Source organism: Chlorocebus sabaeus, chromosome 27 (assembly GCF_047675955.1).
Source record: "Chlorocebus sabaeus isolate Y175 chromosome 27, mChlSab1.0.hap1, whole genome shotgun sequence".
Taxonomy (NCBI): domain Eukaryota; kingdom Metazoa; phylum Chordata; class Mammalia; order Primates; family Cercopithecidae; genus Chlorocebus; species Chlorocebus sabaeus.
Window position 1 is genome coordinate 14,425,319 of NC_132930.1, and position 18,927 is coordinate 14,444,245.

General features: G+C 37.8%; 1 protein-coding gene across 1 annotated transcript in view; it reads right to left on the bottom strand.

Annotated features, from left to right (window-relative positions):
- Positions 1–15,894: 15,894 nt before the first annotated feature.
- The window catches only part of DTHD1 (death domain containing 1), a 64,509-nt gene continuing 61,476 nt past the window's right edge, over positions 15,895–18,927 (bottom strand). Inside the window, exon 10 of the mRNA XM_073012474.1 lies at positions 15,895–16,468. Within this exon, the coding sequence (XP_072868575.1) occupies positions 16,146–16,468 (323 nt within the window). The 3' untranslated portion in view covers positions 15,895–16,145. The remainder of the gene's footprint in view (positions 16,469–18,927) is intronic.

Genomic DNA, 18,927 nt, shown 5'->3' on the forward strand with positions numbered 1-18,927 from the left:
TGAAGGTTCTTGGTCGTGGGTTTTGCTGTAATCTTTTCTCATAGCCATGTGAAAGAAGCTACTGTGCTATAATCATGGGTGAAGGCAGCCTATGGACAGTCAAATGATTGATAATGTTGAGTTTGAGAAAATCACCAAGAATTAGTAATAGTGATGAAGGGCTTCTTGTATATCAGAGAATGCTCTAAATCTCTCCCTACTTGTGCTCTTATCAGTTATGTGAACTAAAATTTCACTCCGTTATCTAATCTAGTTTGAATTAAATTTTGTCCTACTTTCAACCTACACTACCTAATGAATATGTTCATGAAACATTTATTGAGTACCAATTATGTGTTACGCACTTTCTCAGCACTTGGGGCAAATAAACAAACATAACTGAGAATCTCCTTGCATTTTGTTGACTAGATGCTCACAGCTATATCACAAGTTACTAATAACTGGATATAGTTGCTTCTTTCGGGATGGGGCTGCTACAGCGTTTGTACCTGGCCAGCAAGTCTAGTCATCTGATTAATGTGATCATTTATTCAGGAAGATTTATGAGAACTTTGTGAGCTAATCATCTGAGTTAATCCACATTAATGTATCTTTTAGGTAATATGCTTCTTTTCCCAGATTATAAACGATTGCAACATCGTTCAAGTGCCTCTGCTTACAAGAGGAATTTAGAACCAGGGTGGAGTTTTCCATATTTCAGTTTCCATCAGAAGACTGCCTGCCGTATGCGTAAAAGGACAGATCTTGTTTTTCCCCCTTAATCACGATTTTGACTTACCAACTTGCCCAAAACTTTAGTTTGAAGTGGATAAACATTGTGCTGAACTCTGTCTTTTCTCTCATAGTCTACTATATCCTTCGGACCTCATTTGCTCATCTTCTACTCCACTCTCTATTAGAACATCCTCTAAGGAAAAGATTGTACATACGTGTTGCCCGATGGAAAGACTTCAGCCAGGATCTCTTTTGCTTGGTCAGCATTTGAATGAAGTCCAATCCAGCTCACAATCCTGCACTCCCCAGCTGTGAGGGCTTTGCACTTCCACATTTCCTGCTTGTCTCCTCAGGTGTTTGACTTCTCCTGCCCCAACCTGATGTTCTGATAGCAGTTACTCATACTTTCGGTAGAATTTTGCTCCATGTGTTTACTCTCTGAAATATTCATACTATCTTATTTCTTCTTGGAAGAGCAATGGCAAGCAGGTAAAAGAGACTTGGAAGGGAAAAAAAAGCATCTGACTCAACCTGTGTGTTCCAACACGGCTTCCATTTAACTCTGTCATCCCCTAAAGCGATTCAATTTTTTTTTAATTAACTTCTTTAAATCACTTGTGTTTCCTGTTTTATCTGTTTTCTGTTTGTGATATTAGTTTCTGTCAATGTGGATTACTTGGTAAATTCTCAAGAGACAGATGGTGTTATGTACTTGGTTCGAGACTTGGCAAGAATACACAGTCACTAATGGACTTTTTGATATTAAATATTTTAACAATTATGTTCCTTGGACTAGTAATACTAAAGAAAAATATTTTTAATTCAAAACTCCTTGTAAAGAGGGTAACTCTTGAAAACTAAAGACCTTGAAGTGCTCCTGTTCATGTTGCTTATATTTAACTATACTTTCCATGTTACTAATTAAAACAAATTTTTTTTTTGTTTGTATTTTGTTTTTTGGTTTTTTGAGACAGAGTCTTACTGTGTCACCTAGGCTGGAGTGCCATGGTGCAATCTCAATTCACTGCAACCTCCGCCTCCCAGGTTCAAGCGATTCTCCTGCTTCAGCCTCCTGAGTAGCTGGGATTACAGGTGCCCACTACCTTACCTGGCTAATTTTTGTATTTTTAGTAGAGATGCAGTTTCACCATGTTGGCCAGGCTGGTCATGAACTTCTGACCTCAAGTGATCTGCCTTCCTCAGTCTCCCAATGTGCTGGGATTACAGGTATGAGCCACAATGTGTGGCCAAAACAGAAACTCTTGATATTTTTATTGATTAATCATTTATAAATAACAACTATATTAAACCCATTATATGTTAACATAAATAACATTTTCACTAAAATAACTATATTTTCCAAAACAAATAATAATGAAGAGTGACATCGTTTAAGTTTTTGCAAATTTCTTTAACATCTGGTCTAATACAACTCAGCTGAATTTCATATCTTCTTTTTCATTCAGTCATCACACATCACGTAGCCTCTGCAAAATTCCACTGTCTACTAATAAAAATGTAAAAGAAAAGGGCAGATAACATATTGGTAACACTATGAAGTGCCTTTACCTTGTCTTTTGAGATTCCCTGAAAAGGTTCCAGAGACCTCACCACTGCCACCATGTTTTGAGAGCTGCTACTCTGAGTGATAATCAAACTTAAAGAAACATCAGAGGCATCTTACTATAAGTGAGATCTGGAATAGCAAAAATGGCATATAGAGTTTCATCATGAAAAAGGTAAAAAAAAAAAAAAAAAAGCCATATAATTGTATTTGTCCAACCATGCAGCTTGATATTTACCTGCTCAGATGGGAAGGCGACAAGAGAGAGACATCACCCATCACCTCCAGTTCTGTAGCTGCCAGATTTTCTGATGGTATGGGTATAGCCACGAAGGTGCTGGTGTATGGCACATGACTTGACCTTAACACCTTTATTATTCCCTTCATTTAGAAAGAGAGTTTATGTCTCCCACCATGAACCCCTCTAACAAATTGGCGAAGCCTATAAATTCTATCCAGAATAATATTTTCAGTGTTAAAAATGAAATGCATAAAATTAAAAAGAAAAATTTGTATGAAAATAAGTTACCAACATATTTTATTGAGACATAAGAAATGACTTTTTTAATAACCCATAACATAATCAAATCTAATGACAGATAAATAACCAATTTTATGTCAAAGTGGTGATGTGTATAAACCATATTTCAAGATATCTGAAACCATTGTAAGGTGATATGAAAATATGTGTTATTTATATTGGGACAAAGTCAGGTACAACTAATATTTCTGTAGTTTGTTGCCTGCATTCATAGCAGGTTAGTAAAATACAAATATAATTGTTTAAACCATATTTTTCTTTTTTATACTCTCCCTGAAATCTATCCATAGATGGTTGGAAATCTACTAACTCTAGTTTCAGTCATGTTTAGAGAGAAATGTTTCTGATAATGTTACCCTTGGAACAGCAGCATCACAATCACCTAGAAACTTGTTGGAATCGCAAATTCAAGGGTCTCACTCCAGACCCCCTGGATCAACAACTGAAGTGGGGCCCAGATATCTGTGTTTCTCCAGATGCTGATGTACACGAATGTGTGGGCACTAATGTTCTAATAGTTCATTTACTGTACTCATGAGCAAAGTGTGTCCTGCATTAAGGAAAAAGCAGTCAACCAAGGCACATAGTCAAGAACTGGAACAAAAAGGATCCCTTTTAGAGGTTATATGAGATTTCTTTCACAGAATGATCCATGCAAGATCACAGAATACTAGGAAAATAGAAGAGGACTTGGAGACCATCTGCTCCAGGAGTAATATTCATGTTAAATGACAATTTGATTATGTTTATACGTGTGTTGAAAACTACAAAGTTTAAGAATGAGAGTTTTGGTCAAATTTTAATAAATGAATGAATAAATAGGGTCAGGTTTAACTATCTGTATAGATGAATGTGGAGATGGCGGAAAGTAACAACCCTCAAGCAGTATATTTGCTCTCTTAAATATTTCCAACTCTCTTATCTGTAACTAGAAAAAGATTTAGAGGAAAATATGTAGGAACTTGCCAAAAGACAACAGAAAATTAGTTCCAGAGCCTGAACTAGGCACTCGGGACCTCTAACCCATAATCTAATACTGATGCTCTCTTATATGTCATAGGGCAGTAACTTCACAGCCTGTACAATTTTATATGCTTGGACCTCAGAGTCTCCTCCAGAAGATAGATTGTTTCTTTCCAAGATTTTATAAACTAGGTAAATAACTCCTTTAGATAATATCATATTCTGGCCAGGCATGGTGGCTCACGCCTGTAGTCCCAGCACTTCAGGGAGGCCAAGGTGGGTAGATCAAGACCAGTCTGGACAACACAGCAAAACCCCATCTCTACTAAAAGCACACACACACACACACACACACACACATACACACGCACACACAAAACAGCTGGGTGTGGTAACGGGCGCCTTGTAACCCCAGTTACTCAACCTGGAAGGCAGAGGTTGCAGTGAGCCAAGATCATGCTACTGCACTCCAGCCTGGTCGACAGAGTGAGACCCTGTCTCAAAAAAAAAAAAAAAGAAAAGAAAAGAAAAAGAAAGAAGAAAAAAGAGAGAGCGAGAGATCACATTCTCACATTCCATTAAATGATTAGGATTGCCATGGCTGTTTAAGTTGTTTACATGCTATTTAAAACATTGGAAACCCCAAGCCAAGCCAAACCAAGTCATCCCTTCTAGGAAGACAATTTAAGACATCGATTTTATAAAGACACATGCACACATATGTTTATTGTGGCACTATTCACAATAGCAAAGACTCGGAATGAACCCAAATGTCCATCAGTGACAGACTGGATTAAGAAAATGTGGCACATATACACCATGGAATACTATACAGCCATAAAAAAGGATGAGTTTGTGTCCTTTGTAGGGACATGGATGCAGCTGGGAACCATCATTCTCAGCAAACTATCACAAGAACAGAAAACCAAACACCGCATGTTCTCACTCATAGGTGGGAATTGAACAATGAGATCACTTGGACACAGGAAGGCGAGCATCACACACTGGGTCCTATTGTGGGGAGGGGGTATGGGGGAAGGATAGCCTTAGGAGATATACTTAATGTAAACGGAGAGTTAATGGGTGCAGCACACCAACATGGCACATGTATACATATGTAGCAAACCTGCATGTTGTGCACATGTACCCTAGAACTTAAAGTATAATAATAAAAAAAATTTAAAAAAAAAAAGACATCAATTGAAACAATGTTACTGAACAAAGAGAAAGGAGGATTGTTTTCTTGAATGAAGACATATAATTCAATGTACCAAGTTAAAATGGAAAAAAAAAATTAGACCTGGAGAGAGGGCATTCTAATTGTAAGTACCAATGAATAATGGAGCACACTTCAAGGGAAACACTAGAAGATTCATTGCTGAGGAATGGATCTGAGAATAATTTCTCATTTCAAAATTTCATCCCATAGAGTTTTAGGTTAGATGAACAATTTGCTGCTGCTGTGCCTTATTTTTCTATTTGTAAACTCAGTAAACTTTCAAGACCATGTTGTTTATGCTCTCTTGCAGAATGTTGTCTGAACCCCTCTAATAATACCAAGGAATATTTACCGTAGACTTTGAAATTGGAAAGGAATTCCCTAAAAACTAAAGTCATTTATATTCCAAGTAGTTTAGCTAAGTGGCATTTTATTATAGATACATTTTATGTATAGGAAAAATTAAAACTATTTGTGAAGTTTTTGATACAGAAGAATACTAAGGTTAAATAAAAAAAAAATCTTACACAAAAATCATGGAACTTGCCTCCAAAAATTCAATGGTCAATGAATATTTAACCTATGCTACATAAATAACAACAGAGAAAAAATAACTGGGGAGAGTTCAAGGTTATTGTAGGAAATATGTGCATATAAATAAAAGACTATAGCAATGAAAGTGCCCTTATACTTGTTCATACTGTCACCATGGGGAAATCTTTTGAATAGGCTTCTGAGTCCACATAAAGAAAAGAATTAGGAATGCTTGTCTAACTGCTACAGAGAATTGTGCAGTCATGCCAAAGTTTCAAACAGGGTAACATTTAAATTAAATGACTCATGGCTCTGGAAAGTATTTCTTGTTCAAAGTCGTATAATATGGGTGGACCACAACAATTCGCAAACCTTCACCCAGATTCAACAAAAAAACTCCATTAGTGTATATGATGAAATAATAAAATTCATAGGATTACTTTAAAAAGGGACTTGAGAGGTCATAAAATCAGAAAATAAAATCACAAGCTCTACAATTTAGAAGGCAACTTAGCAATCTTATAGTATAATTATTTCTCATCACTTTTTTTGCCTTACTCTACTGATCAAGCGTATTTCTGAACTCTACTTTCCTACCTTCTACGCAGATAGTTCTAAATATAATTAATATTTGTATTAATGACTTAAAGTTAGCAGTCTAAGAGGACATTAATTTTCTATTGTTTTGTAGCTAGTTATCACATACTCAGTGACTTGAAATGGCACCTATTTATATGCTTACTGTTTCCATAGTTGGAATCTAGCACATTCTAGCTAGTCGTTTGATCAGGGTCCATCTCAGAAGGCCAAACTCAAGGTGCAGCTGGCTGTGTCCACATCTGGAGCTGTGGCTAGGGAAAGATACACATCCAAGCTCCATCAGGGGGTTGTCAAAATTCATTTCCTTGTGATTGTAGAACTGATGTCCTTATTGTATTGCTATCTGTCAGTGAGGATTTTTCTCTTCTTCTTGAGGCTATCTTTGGACCAGGTGCAGTGGCTGACACCTGTAATCCCAACACTTTGGGAGGTCGAGGTGGGAGTGTTACTTGAGGCCAGGAGTTCGAGGCCAGACTGAGCAAGAGCAACATAGAAAGAGTACATCACTATAAAAAAAAAATTTTTTTTTGAATTAAGAAAAAAATTGAGGCTACACTTGGAGTTTCACCAGGTGGCTCCTTCTGCTTCAGGAATGGAGAACCTTCTTCAACTGGAATTTCATTCATGCTGCTTTTGACTTCCCCTGCTGAGACCAGACACAAAAGGGCTCAGGTGACTAGGTCAGGCCCAGTTGAATACTTTCCTAATTCCATTTAACATTACCAAATCCCATGCATTAAATCAATTCCTTTATATTCGTAATTTGGGGAATTATTGAGTGTATATGACAAGAGGATGGGAAATCTGGGGGAGTCATCCTATAATTCTGTATACTATAGAATTCCATGGAATGGAGAAGACACGGACTTTGAAATCAGAAAGGGAGGGGTTAAAAACCTAACTTTGCCACCTGATTTATTTATAATAGGTGCTTAAGAAATATTTGTTGATTGAATTATGAGTGAAAAAGTGAACAAGGGAATATGTAAATGAATGAGCTTAACATTTCAAAGCCTATTTCATTGTTGAGAAAGAAAAATAACAGCATTGAATTGAAGGATGCTTATGAGAATAAAGTGAGATTATACACAAAGAGATCTTGGCACATAGTTAATATTCAATAAATTGGTACCTAGTATTAATCTTTCTACAGCAGCCTAATATCTGGGCTTACCACTTTTATAAGGACTTCTAATGTCTCTGGTTTGCTGCAGCAGTCTGCTGCTAACACCAGCAATAATTCCAATCTTTGCATTTTTCTTCTCTTTCCCATGCTTGTAGAGCCCCTAGTTCTGCTACTTCTTTGATCAGCATTAAAGTCAGATATCTTTAATAGCTATATAGTGTTTTCTTCCTTATGCTTAGTAAATTAGTTGTATCCATCAGGATAATAGGGGTTTACAACAAACAAAAAATGCATTTTTACATATTTACATACTACTTGTCACAAGTAGACTATGGATCTCTCCCACGTCAGAACCCAGGCCAATGAAATACCCCTCCCTAAACCATTGCTAGTGTCAAGGCAGAGAGGAAGGGAACATGGCGGAACCACGCTATGGCTTATTGAGTACTCTGAATCATATGACCGAGCATAACATCCACGGGGCAGAATGCATCATTCCCCCACAGCAGAGTAGCAAATATTTTAATACAATCAGTCTCATTTTAGTGATCATCCTTATGTAGTTAGTAGTTTTCAATTATGCTGCTCCTTTTTGCTTTATGTTCAGGGACTGTTTTATTGACACCACATTGTTGGTTTGTGTGCTTGGAGATGTATTGTGGAAGCAGTCATAATATTCAGCTTTGTTTAGAATTTATCTCACAAAATACATTAGTTTAAAATTATAACTAAAAGTATTCTGGAAAATATCACCTACTTATTTGTTTTAAAATCATCCTAATTTAGATATTCTTTTTTTATATTCATTTTTAATGTATGCTAGCCACTTTTTGTAAACCAGCAAACCACAGAAATACCCTTGTTCAGAACATTTCAAAATTGAGAAGGTAATTCTTTAGAATGTCAGTCAATAGCATTTATTGGAGAGTGAATTGAATCAAAGATACATTTATTTCATAGTACTAACCATAGTTTATACTTTCAGTTTTCATTTCCTGATAATTCAGAGAAATTACAGTCATCAATTCTAATGATCAGTAATATGTGTCATCTTTACAGTTGCTTTGATTAAGGAAACAAGATACAGTGTAATGTAAAGACCTCCATAATGCACCAATTCTTGTAGATAGTACTTTGTTTCTTCATAGCGAATGGAAATTATACATTTCAGAACATTAGAACACTACTTTAGCCACAAAATAATGTACTATTGCATTGACAGTATATTGACCATGGGTCAAATTATTTCCTCTAACTCTACAATAACTTCATAATTTAAAAAAAAAAGTATCCTGCAAAACAGATCTTTCACTACATAAAAGAATTTTTGAGATCTTGAACATTTCCTTAATTTTATCTGTGACACAGAGGCCCCCTCGTGGTGGCATCTAGGCATTTGCAGTGACTATTTCTAAAGAAGAGTTTCAGGCTGTCTGGCATAAACAGGGCCTTTCTGGTGGAGTGAGGCTTGGATCAGTTCAAATTTTTGAGGCTCTCGGCATTTGTAAAAATTACCAAAAATAAGTCTAATAAAGACAGAATATATTGTGGTGTATTTTGATTTTTTTAGCATACACAAATGCAATGGAATATAATTTTATCTTTTAAACAGAGAGAAAAGATCAAAAATATTAATTCAAAGTTTCTAGATGGAGGTGACATGTATTCATAGAACCAAGTTTAAAGGTGCACACTGAGCAGATTCCAGGGAATTCAGTTAATCTTTGTGATATTGGTGGGCTTTTCTCGTTAACTACAATTTTAAATTTGAGTTCTTCTGTTGATGGGGGATTAAGCCAAGTGTTCCTCCTTCCCAACCAGTCCAATTCCGCTCCTGAAATCCGTGGTTCTCCACCCTGCCCTGCTTATTCTTGTGAACAGATAAATCATCTCAAATGAGGACTCTAAACTAAGAGGAAAAAATGGGTATTCAGCATAGGACAAAGCTTGCTCTGTTTCCTTTTTTCCCTCCTATGTTACACTTGGTTCAGTAATAATCATGAAAAGTAAAAATAAAAATTGAGAAAGTGTTTTGGACAGGAAGTGGAATATGATAGGCAATGTCATTAAACTTCCATGGTAAGAGTGTGACTTGAGGTCTTCATTAACCTTGCAGAATACTCAGGTACATAGCCAAAGATTCTGATTTAGAAGGCTGTTTTGGTCCTGTGAAACTGAATTTGAACATCCACTCCAGGGTATCTTGGATCAGTTTAGCGTGTGTGTGTGTGTGTGTACACACACATATATATATAACCTTGGCTACAAATTAGAATCAACTGGGGAACTTTGTAATTCTGATTCCCAGAACACATCTCTGACTAATTCAATCAGAATTTCTCAGAAAGGGTCCAGGAATCTCCTCAAATTCTAATATGCTGCTAATTTGAGAAACACTGGGCTGGAAAACAAAAAGGTCACAGGAGTGTCCCCATCAGGCTAAGACAACCAGGGACACACCTGATATTCCACAAAGTTAGATTTCTTAATTCATTGCAATGAAGGACTTGCACTGTGAGTGCCTCAGTAAACAAAAGCAAAGATGGAGTTATTTGAGTACACAGAAGGAGGGTGGATGCTAGTGTTTCGATAGGCTGAAAGCAAAGCAGAGCTGTGTATAAAGGGGTCAACATCAGGTCTGCAATGCAAAGTGGACCCAGAGTTTTCCTTCCTTGGCAGCAGGAATGTTGAGATAGATATGCAATGTGGTATCCAGAAACCCTTTATCTGAAGCTCTGCAGCTGGGTAGAAATCAAGAATGCTTTTCTGTGTCAAAATGACTTAGATCTTCCAGGCAAGAAAGGAATACATCTTTCTCATAGATATGATTTCAGGCAGTAAGGTTTCTGATAATCCGTGATTTGGGAGAACAAAAATTTCTCAGTGTATAAGAAAGCAACAGTCACTCAAAGAAGCGGACACATTACAGCTGCAATACGTGCTTGGAGGAAACACTGATTCCTGTTAACTTTGCAGGTGACTTAATCGGTGTCTGTTATTCCAACTTGATGAATGGTGGGACAGATTTTTACAGTCTGAGCTAATTGTTTTACCTTCTCAGACATGGCAGCTATCCCCACAAAGTTGCTTCCAATAAGAAACATAGGGCGTAAAAAGAGGATCCCGATAACATGTCAGTGTGTAGATGTTATTCATGAATTAATTCAGCAAAGATGTATTGCGTGCCTACGATGTGCTGGGCTCTGTGCAGGGAACTGAAAATTCACTGATGAACACTACTCCATCCTCAGTTCTCAAGAAACTTACAAACTGGTTGGAGAAAAGCACAAATAAATAGGCAATTACAACAGTGTATAGAAATGTTATAGCTAGATTTAAAATAGAATTCCACGGACAATTAATCCAGTCTGGGGTATTCAGAAACTGAAAAAATATTATCAGATGTTATGGAAGAGAGGGGAGTGGTGGGGAGTTGGGTGTAGGGAAAGGGGCAGAAAGGTGGAAGTAAAAGAAAAATGACTTTGAAAATAGAATCATCTGACTTCTAACCCAGACTCTACTTCAATAACTCACAGTTTTCTCACCTGTAAAGTAAGGAAAACAAATCAGAGACATAGTCATTGAGTACCAGACAGAGTTCTAAGTAATAGGAATACGTCAGTGAAAAAAAGAGACAAGCACCCTGACCCTTGTGTAACATCAATTAAAGCAGGTGTTTATTTGCAGAAAGTAAATAAAAACCATAACTAGTAAGTAAATTATTTGCTATGTTAGGTAATCAATGTCGAGAGGTGGTGGGGAGAGAATTGCTAGCGGAGGAGTCCTGGGAGAGGTGGGTGGAATTGAAGATTTGTTGTGACGTCTGTCAAAATGCGTAGGCAGCACGGGGCATTCTGGTGAGGTTAGATCACAGAAGTCATGCTTAGCTAAGCTAAGAGGGAATCCCCTGGACTGTGTCAGCCACAATTTTGACCTCACTCAATATTTCCCTGTTCTTCTGACTTCAGAAAGCCTGGCTTTGTACCTTAGATAAACTTCTTATTCTATAGCACAGTTCTGGACTTCTCATTGAGATCATTTCTGAAAAAGCAATCAGACAGCAGTTGACATTTCTTACAAACACTGGTAGCACTTGAAAAGTTTAAGGCAGAGCCCTGGTTTGTGTATAATGTTCTAAATTTCCCTTAGCTGTTCTTTCCCTTCCTTTCATTCCCTACTTCAACCAAAAGCTGATTAAACCATGGTTCTCAACACCCACGCTTTCGCCCCCCACCCTCAAAACCAGAACGATGTGTAAGAAATTTGGCTTGTCACATTCACCAGGATGAAGAGGAGTTTTGTTAATTTGGTGGAGACGGTCAGGGATGCTGAATGGTCTGCAATTTATGAGCCAGTGCATGTTAATTTTTTGAAAATGGATTTCATTCACAATGCCAATAACTTCTCTTTAAGAAACACTGGGTTAGGAAAACAAAACTTTGCCCAAAAGATTTAGCTATTTCGAAAATTAGATTATAATGTGCTCAAAGCCTACCTACCTCATTTGTTAAGGTGTTTCTATTTTAGTTTAAAATATTTCAGATGGGAAGGGTGAGGTGTAGTAATGCCTGTAATTCCAGAACTCTGAGAGGCCAAGGCAGGTGGATTGCTTGAGCCCACGAGTTCGAGACTAGCCTGGGCAACATGGTGAAACTCCATCTCTACAAAAAATACAAAACTTAGCCAGGTGTGATGGTTTGCACTTGTAGTCCCAGCTGCTTCGAAGGCTGAGGTGGGAGGATCACTTGAACCTGGGAGGGCCAGGCTGCAGTGAGCCGTGACATCATGCCACTGAGCTCCAGCCTGTGCAACAGAGTGAAACCCTGTGTAAAAAAAATTAATTAATTAATTAATAATAATAGTAAAATGCTTCAGAATATACAAGGAAATACATGTGTGTTCATTTACTCTACATTTTAGTGATAGTCAATTGCTGTAATCAAGAATTTACACTCCAGATATAGTAAGTATCTAATCAAGATGACTATGGACATATGTTTTGGTAATTCAAACAATAAATGTTACAAGATTTTATTTATAAAATTTGATGCTTAATAATTAGCAAAATCGTGACCGTAATGGTTTTTTCAATAGTGAAACTGGTGTTATAAAAAATACATAGATTCTAAATGGTAGAGCATTCTTGCACCTCCGTGGTGTGAAATAAACCCATGAATAATCATGTTCAAAGCTTAATTGCTAAATGGTCCTGAATATAGAACACGGTTAAATGAACTATGGTAAACTATCATTTTGCTCTTAGGTATATACTGGGACTACAGTCTAATCGATGTGAAAATTTTAGTATATGAATAAAATAGAATAGTATACATTAATGCGAATGAACCATTGCCACACACAGCAACATGGATGAATTTCAGCAACATAAAGTTGAATTAAAAAATCAAACATAGAAGAATATATACTGTAAAATTTCATTTTAACTATTTTCAGAAATTGATTATACTAAAATTAATTGTGCTATGATTATGAAATAGGATATTATATTATACAGTTATTAAAACATTCAAAGATATTAAAAACTCATAATTTAATAAGACAATAATTTTTAAAACTATATGTATTATATATGACTCCCATTCTGGGAATAAAATATATGTATAAGTTGATAGAAGCATAACAAATGTGTGCAGAGAGATATCAATCAGGGTCTCAATAAGAAATATAGTGACATACTCAAATTAGAATAATACAAGAAGTCTTTATTTTAAAAACGGGAGAGCAGGATATAGGGGAACTACAAGGAATAAATAACACAGTTACTCCAAACAACAAGAGAGCTATTACCACCCCTAAACTTGAAGAGATAAGAAGAAGACCAGTTACCAAAGCACAAGAGAGAGTTGCCTAGAGGTGGCCTTCTCGAGAGGAGCAGTGGTTGCAGGAGAAGGAGACAGCCAGGCCAAGATGAGCACAGGGAGGAAAGGGGGAATAGTATAATCCACTCTCCTTCCTCCTCTCTGTCTTCTGCTGGGGCTTTCCATTTACAAAAGCCAACAAGACATCTCTGATGTGGTCTATACAGGTTGGCTCACCGGACAGAGAAATGGGTACACAAGGGTATGGGTGTGGTTATCAATACTGAGGATGTTCAGGGGCAGGTCTCAACCCAAGTGGCACGGATTACACATAGGATTGATTTCCTGGATTATCTTAGGAGATTCTGCAGGTATGGTCAATTGTTTTCTTTATATACCTTTATATTGCTTTACTGTAACAACAATATGTGCAGTATTTTTTTTTAATTCTAGTGGTAAAATGTATCTGTGTGTGAAGAGATGTGCATATGTGCCTGTGAATGAATGTATGTGAGTGTATGTATGAAAGAGAGAAAAAGAGGCAGGAGGGGTGTGAGAGGGAGTGGTTTAATGAGATTGTATGTGTGCAGGTGAAGTGGTATAGGTAAAGTGAGATGTTGTGTCTGTGTGTGCATGTGTCTGTGGGGGAGGCATATTAATGGTTGTATGCGTATATGAAATGTGGAGGTGGGGTATATGTGAATGAGGACAGTTGTGAGAGTGTACGAGTGGATCTGAAACTATATGTGTATGAGGTGTGTGTGTGTGTGCACACGTATTTATGTATGTGAATAGGTGTGTTTCTGTGAGATAGTTGGGAGTGGGGTGTGCAAGAGGAGTGTGTTTGTGACGGAGTATGTGAGGTGCACAGGTGGATGTGGAACCATGCAAAGGGTAGGCCGGTGTGTTTGAGGGTGCATTTGTGAGACGTGTGTGGCAGGGGTGTTTGTGAGGGGACATACATATTAGCATGTGTGTATGCAGGTAAACACATATGTGAATGTCCTTAGATACATCTACACACATAGAAATAGAAATATTTTCTTCAAGTAAAAAGAAAACCAGAAGAAATTATGCCAAAATGTTAATAATAGTAATCTCTAGTGGCAGGATAAGAGGCAAATTTCATTTTCTTTACTTTTTTGTTCGATTGCAATCAGGAAAATAATGAACATTTTGGTCTGTTTTCTTTGCTCCAAGAACACATGAAAATATTACTGTATCTTTTTGGCAGTATGTAAAAAAATCTTGACTAATAAAATATTCCTTTATGGGACTATGTTTGAAAATTGGAACTGCCTTTTTCAATATATAACTGAACAGATACCTAAATCCCTGGTTAATTTGTAGAAGGAAATCTTCCACTTAAATTTGAGAACGATTAAAACATTTAATTTTGTAATATAACGTAATTAATTCCTAGGTATTCAGTAACTGAAACTAATTGCTACTGATGTTTTCAAGCCAACGACCTAATGGTTTTTGCATTAATGAGTCAGTGAAACTAGTTCAATGTCCCATTTATATCAAACTGCTTCAGAGAGTTAAAGGGCTTTAGGTTTTCCAAAAACTCAAAGCTTATACTACACATTAATAGTGATTATCAATAGAAAGAGGGGTTTAGATAAGTTTTAATTTTTCTTTCACTTTAGTGTTCTATTTACAGATGTTTTGTTTGTTTTTAATGATGTATATCTAGGGCTTATGTAATAAGGCTTCTGTTAACCAATTTTAAAGCAGGTTTTCTTCCTAAGTAGAAGAAATAGGCCTTGAATTCTTTCACTGAAAACTTATTTTCTCTGCACTGCCTCATTTCACTAGTAACAAAATAGGGAATTTTCCCTCTTTCAAGTTATGTTTTTATAAAGGAAAAGTTTGTGGCAGTAAATGGCTGAAGTGTTATTCTATTTTTAATTTATTTCGAGCTTAGACAAGTTTTTTTTAAAGTGAATTACTACCACCGACATCAAGTCTTTCAGCCCAATTTATTTTGTATTGTTTACTGTAGGCTCCACGGTATCTATGTAACTTGAATTGGTTGCCTGAGTCGACCAAAAATAAAATTCTAAGCCCCCCAAGATCCGAACAAGGCCCTCCTCTCAGCCATGGGCATTCCAAAGTTATCCTGAAAAACTAGTTCAGGCCATGATGGGAAGGGGAGGTTGGACATGCCTCATAATACCCTCCTCTCTTTTGGAATTCAGGAAAAGCTGACCAGCATAAACATCAACAGACCTTAGGTCTGATAAGAAATATTTACAATCTATTCTCCCTAAAGCCTGCTATCTGGAGGCTTCATATGTATTATAAAACTTTGGTCTCCATAACTCCGTATCATAACCCAGGCATTTCCTTCCTGTTGATTCCAGGTCTTTAGATAATAACTGTTTCAATCAATGCCAATCAAGAATCTTTAAATCTACCTATGACCTGGAAGCCCCCACTTTGAGTCGTCCTACTTTTCCAGATTGAGCCAATGTACATCTTACATGTATTGTTTGATGTATTATAACTCCTTAAAATGCATGAAAGCAAGCTCTACCCCAACCACCTTGGGCATATGTCATCCGGATCTTCTGAGGCTGTGTTATGGGCCTGTCCCTAACCTTGACAAAATAATCTTTCTAAATTGATTGAGAACTGTCTCAGATATTTTCAGATATTTTTGAGTTCACACTTGAAATCGTGGAAAACAAGTTTAATTTTATGTAAATAGCAAATTAATAAGTAATTATATATATCAGATCTTTTCTTCACACTCAGCTTTTAAAATGTGAACAAGTCAAACTCAATTGCAAATGCTATTAAGTGAGGCCAAACTGAAGACACTCATGATTGCAAAACATAATCACTCAACCAGAGAGGAGCGCTCACACCCAGGAATGCTTTCTATTGTCTGATCTGTGCTTCTCCCTTTGTCTCATCTGATTTCTCAATAGCACATCATTAAATAGACTGACTTCAAATAATATCATTTGGAAACTGCTAGGAAAATGTTAACAGAAACAGTCTTAAAAACCCACCATGTGCCTTTTCCTAGGGGTAAAGGAAGAGTAATCAGGCTTTTACTCGGCTGCTACATCAAACCACTGCTGTGGTTCAGTGAACACCTTATTTTCCCACTTGAATTTGAGCTCTTCTGCAAGATCGCTCCTGCCAATCTCGCGGAGATGTTGAGCCAGGAGGCGAAGTTTGTTGGTGAAAGTTGGAAGTGATTTTTTCCAGAAGCAAAGAAACTCGTGGATCTGTTCTGTGAGATCATCAGGGTTCTTGAGTTTGATGAGCTGAATGGTGCTACGGTGCAGAGGGAGAGTTGAGGAAAGAGACTCAGCATTTTCTTCTGACAGCTCCTCAGCCAACCAATGGAGCAAGTTATCCCAAAGGGCTTCTGTCAGGCACAGGAGGAACACTCAGAGTTAGGACTCTTTCCTGAAGGATGCATGGGTCTAACCCTCCACACCTGTTTATAGGAAGTCTCCCTGCTCTTTGGTTTGGCCTTGGAGCGTGGTGCACAGATATGAGACTACCTAGAGCAATAGTCAAAAGCCTCTGAATCCCTGGCAGTCTGGGATCATCTCCTGGGGGCACTAACTATTGCAGAGAGTTTTAAATGTTCATGAAATTTTAATGTACCTGAGAACCAAGAGGGTGTGTTAAAATGATTTTTACACTCTGCTCTACATAATCTAATTGAGAAAAACTAGAGTAGGGGCAAACTTGACATTTTTAACAAGCTCCCAGAAGATGCTGGTGCTCAGGTCCCCAACCATGCTTTGAGTAGCACTGTTTATTTGTTTTTTGTTGTTGTTGAGATGGAATCTCGCTCTATCTCCAGGCTGGAGTGCAGTGGTGCGATCTCAGCTCACTGCAACCTCCGCCTCCTGGGTTCAAGCGATTCTTGTGCCTCAGACATCCAAGTAGCTGGGATTACAGGCATGCGCTACCACACGCAGCCTTTTTTTTTTTTCTATATTTTTAGTAGAGATGGGGTTTCACATGTTAGCCAGGAAGGTCTTGATCTTCTGACCTCGTGATCCACCCACTTTGGGCTCCCAAAGTGCTGGGATTACAGGTGTGAGCCACTGTGCCCGGCCAAGTAGCACTGTTTTTGAAGGGTCATTTTAGGTTCAAAACGTATTTCTCCTTATTAGTGCTAATCTGATGCATAAATTGTACCAGCAGCTAGCCAATCCTCACACACATCCCTAACTATACACACAGTCACACACACACACACACAAACACACACACGACACGATCTACCACCCAAAAATAATTCTGTGGAAGATCCTTTATACCAACATTTTCCACTGGGCCATCCTCTGTTGACTCCTGTTCACCTGTTGTTATGGTTGTTACTGATATGTAACTTAGATCCATAGCTCTAAATAAAACCTTTTTCTCCGCTACCTGTCTCCTTTCACACTCCAGCCCTCCCCTGCATCAAAACCACTTTCTCCCACTCTCATGCTCCACCCCTGCACCAGTTTCCCTGGTCTGGTGTTAAGCAAGCATTCTATCTGCCTTCCATTCATTACTCGACTATTCCTTCCTCCTACACACTCCTGTAAATTGCACTCTGATTTTACAATATAAAGCCACCTTTCTGTGAAAACAAGGAAAAGGGGCCAGCACTTCCTTCTTCTCCATCATCACTTTCAACCCAGTGTTCTGCTACCTCCATGCAATGCATTCAATTTGAAGTCCATGCTATCTGGGCAGGCTTTTCTTGTCCCATCTACATCATCAGCAACAGTCTGTAGGCAACTTCATCAGCAGCCCTGCGGATCATCATTCACACGTCTGACCCCAGATTATGTGGTTCCTTAATTTTGTCAACTCCAATGACATGTCTCGTGACGCCAAACTAGAAACTGACTTTCAAGGCCAATCTTCATGTTTCATGCTCAGCCAGAATTATTCTACCTCCATGGTTTCAGCCTCTTAATATTACTGTTGACCTCTACCTCCTAAACTTATTCCATGGCCTCTATTCCTTTGCTTCTGCCCAATATACTCTTTGCTGCCATCAGTACTATAGTGATCCCTTGGTGTCCCCCAGTCATTCAGTCACCTCTGCAGAGTCTCACATATCTCTATACCTGCACTGCTCCTAGTGATCAACTATGCACATCAACGATAGTCTTGCATCCACCTTAAAATATGTTGTCTTTTTTAGCTTTCATTTTTCTCGGTTTGTCAATCTGAATCTTGAGTTATTCAGATTGCATTCACTTACCTGGGCTGCCTGAGGTTAGGAAAATATGTTGAATGCGATCAACAAACTATAAGCTATGTAATACCATTTGAGCCCTTAGTCACTTGAAAATCCATTAAGAATAATTTTTCTAAACTCAATATAAATTTGTTTGTAACAATGACATTAATCTTTTCTCCTATCCTTTAGCCCCAATCTCAATCTTATTCTGTTTCTCTCAGCCCGTGTCTGCTTCTACTTCACCCAAAGTCATTTGACTTGATTTCTCCTAACTTTGTTTTCATTTCAAAATTGCTTTCTTACAAAATCTCACCCCTCTGTGTTTGCTGGATTCCATCCCTCACTCTATATTTCATCAAGTATTTTCCCTTCACACCTGTCCCTTAATCTCCCCTTCACCAAGGCTCCTTCCTTGCTTCCTACAAACACCCTCAGGCCTCCTCTTCCCTTGCGTCTGCTACTGTGTCACGCTATTGTGCTATTTCTCTCCTTCTCTTTATCACATATTCTTTTAATGTCTAATGTAAACTTGAGGCCTCAAGTTCCTCACTATTGACTCACTACTTAAACCTCTGCTTAGGGGTTCTATTCCCTTCTTCAAAACTCTATTGAAGCTTTCCTTTCCAGTC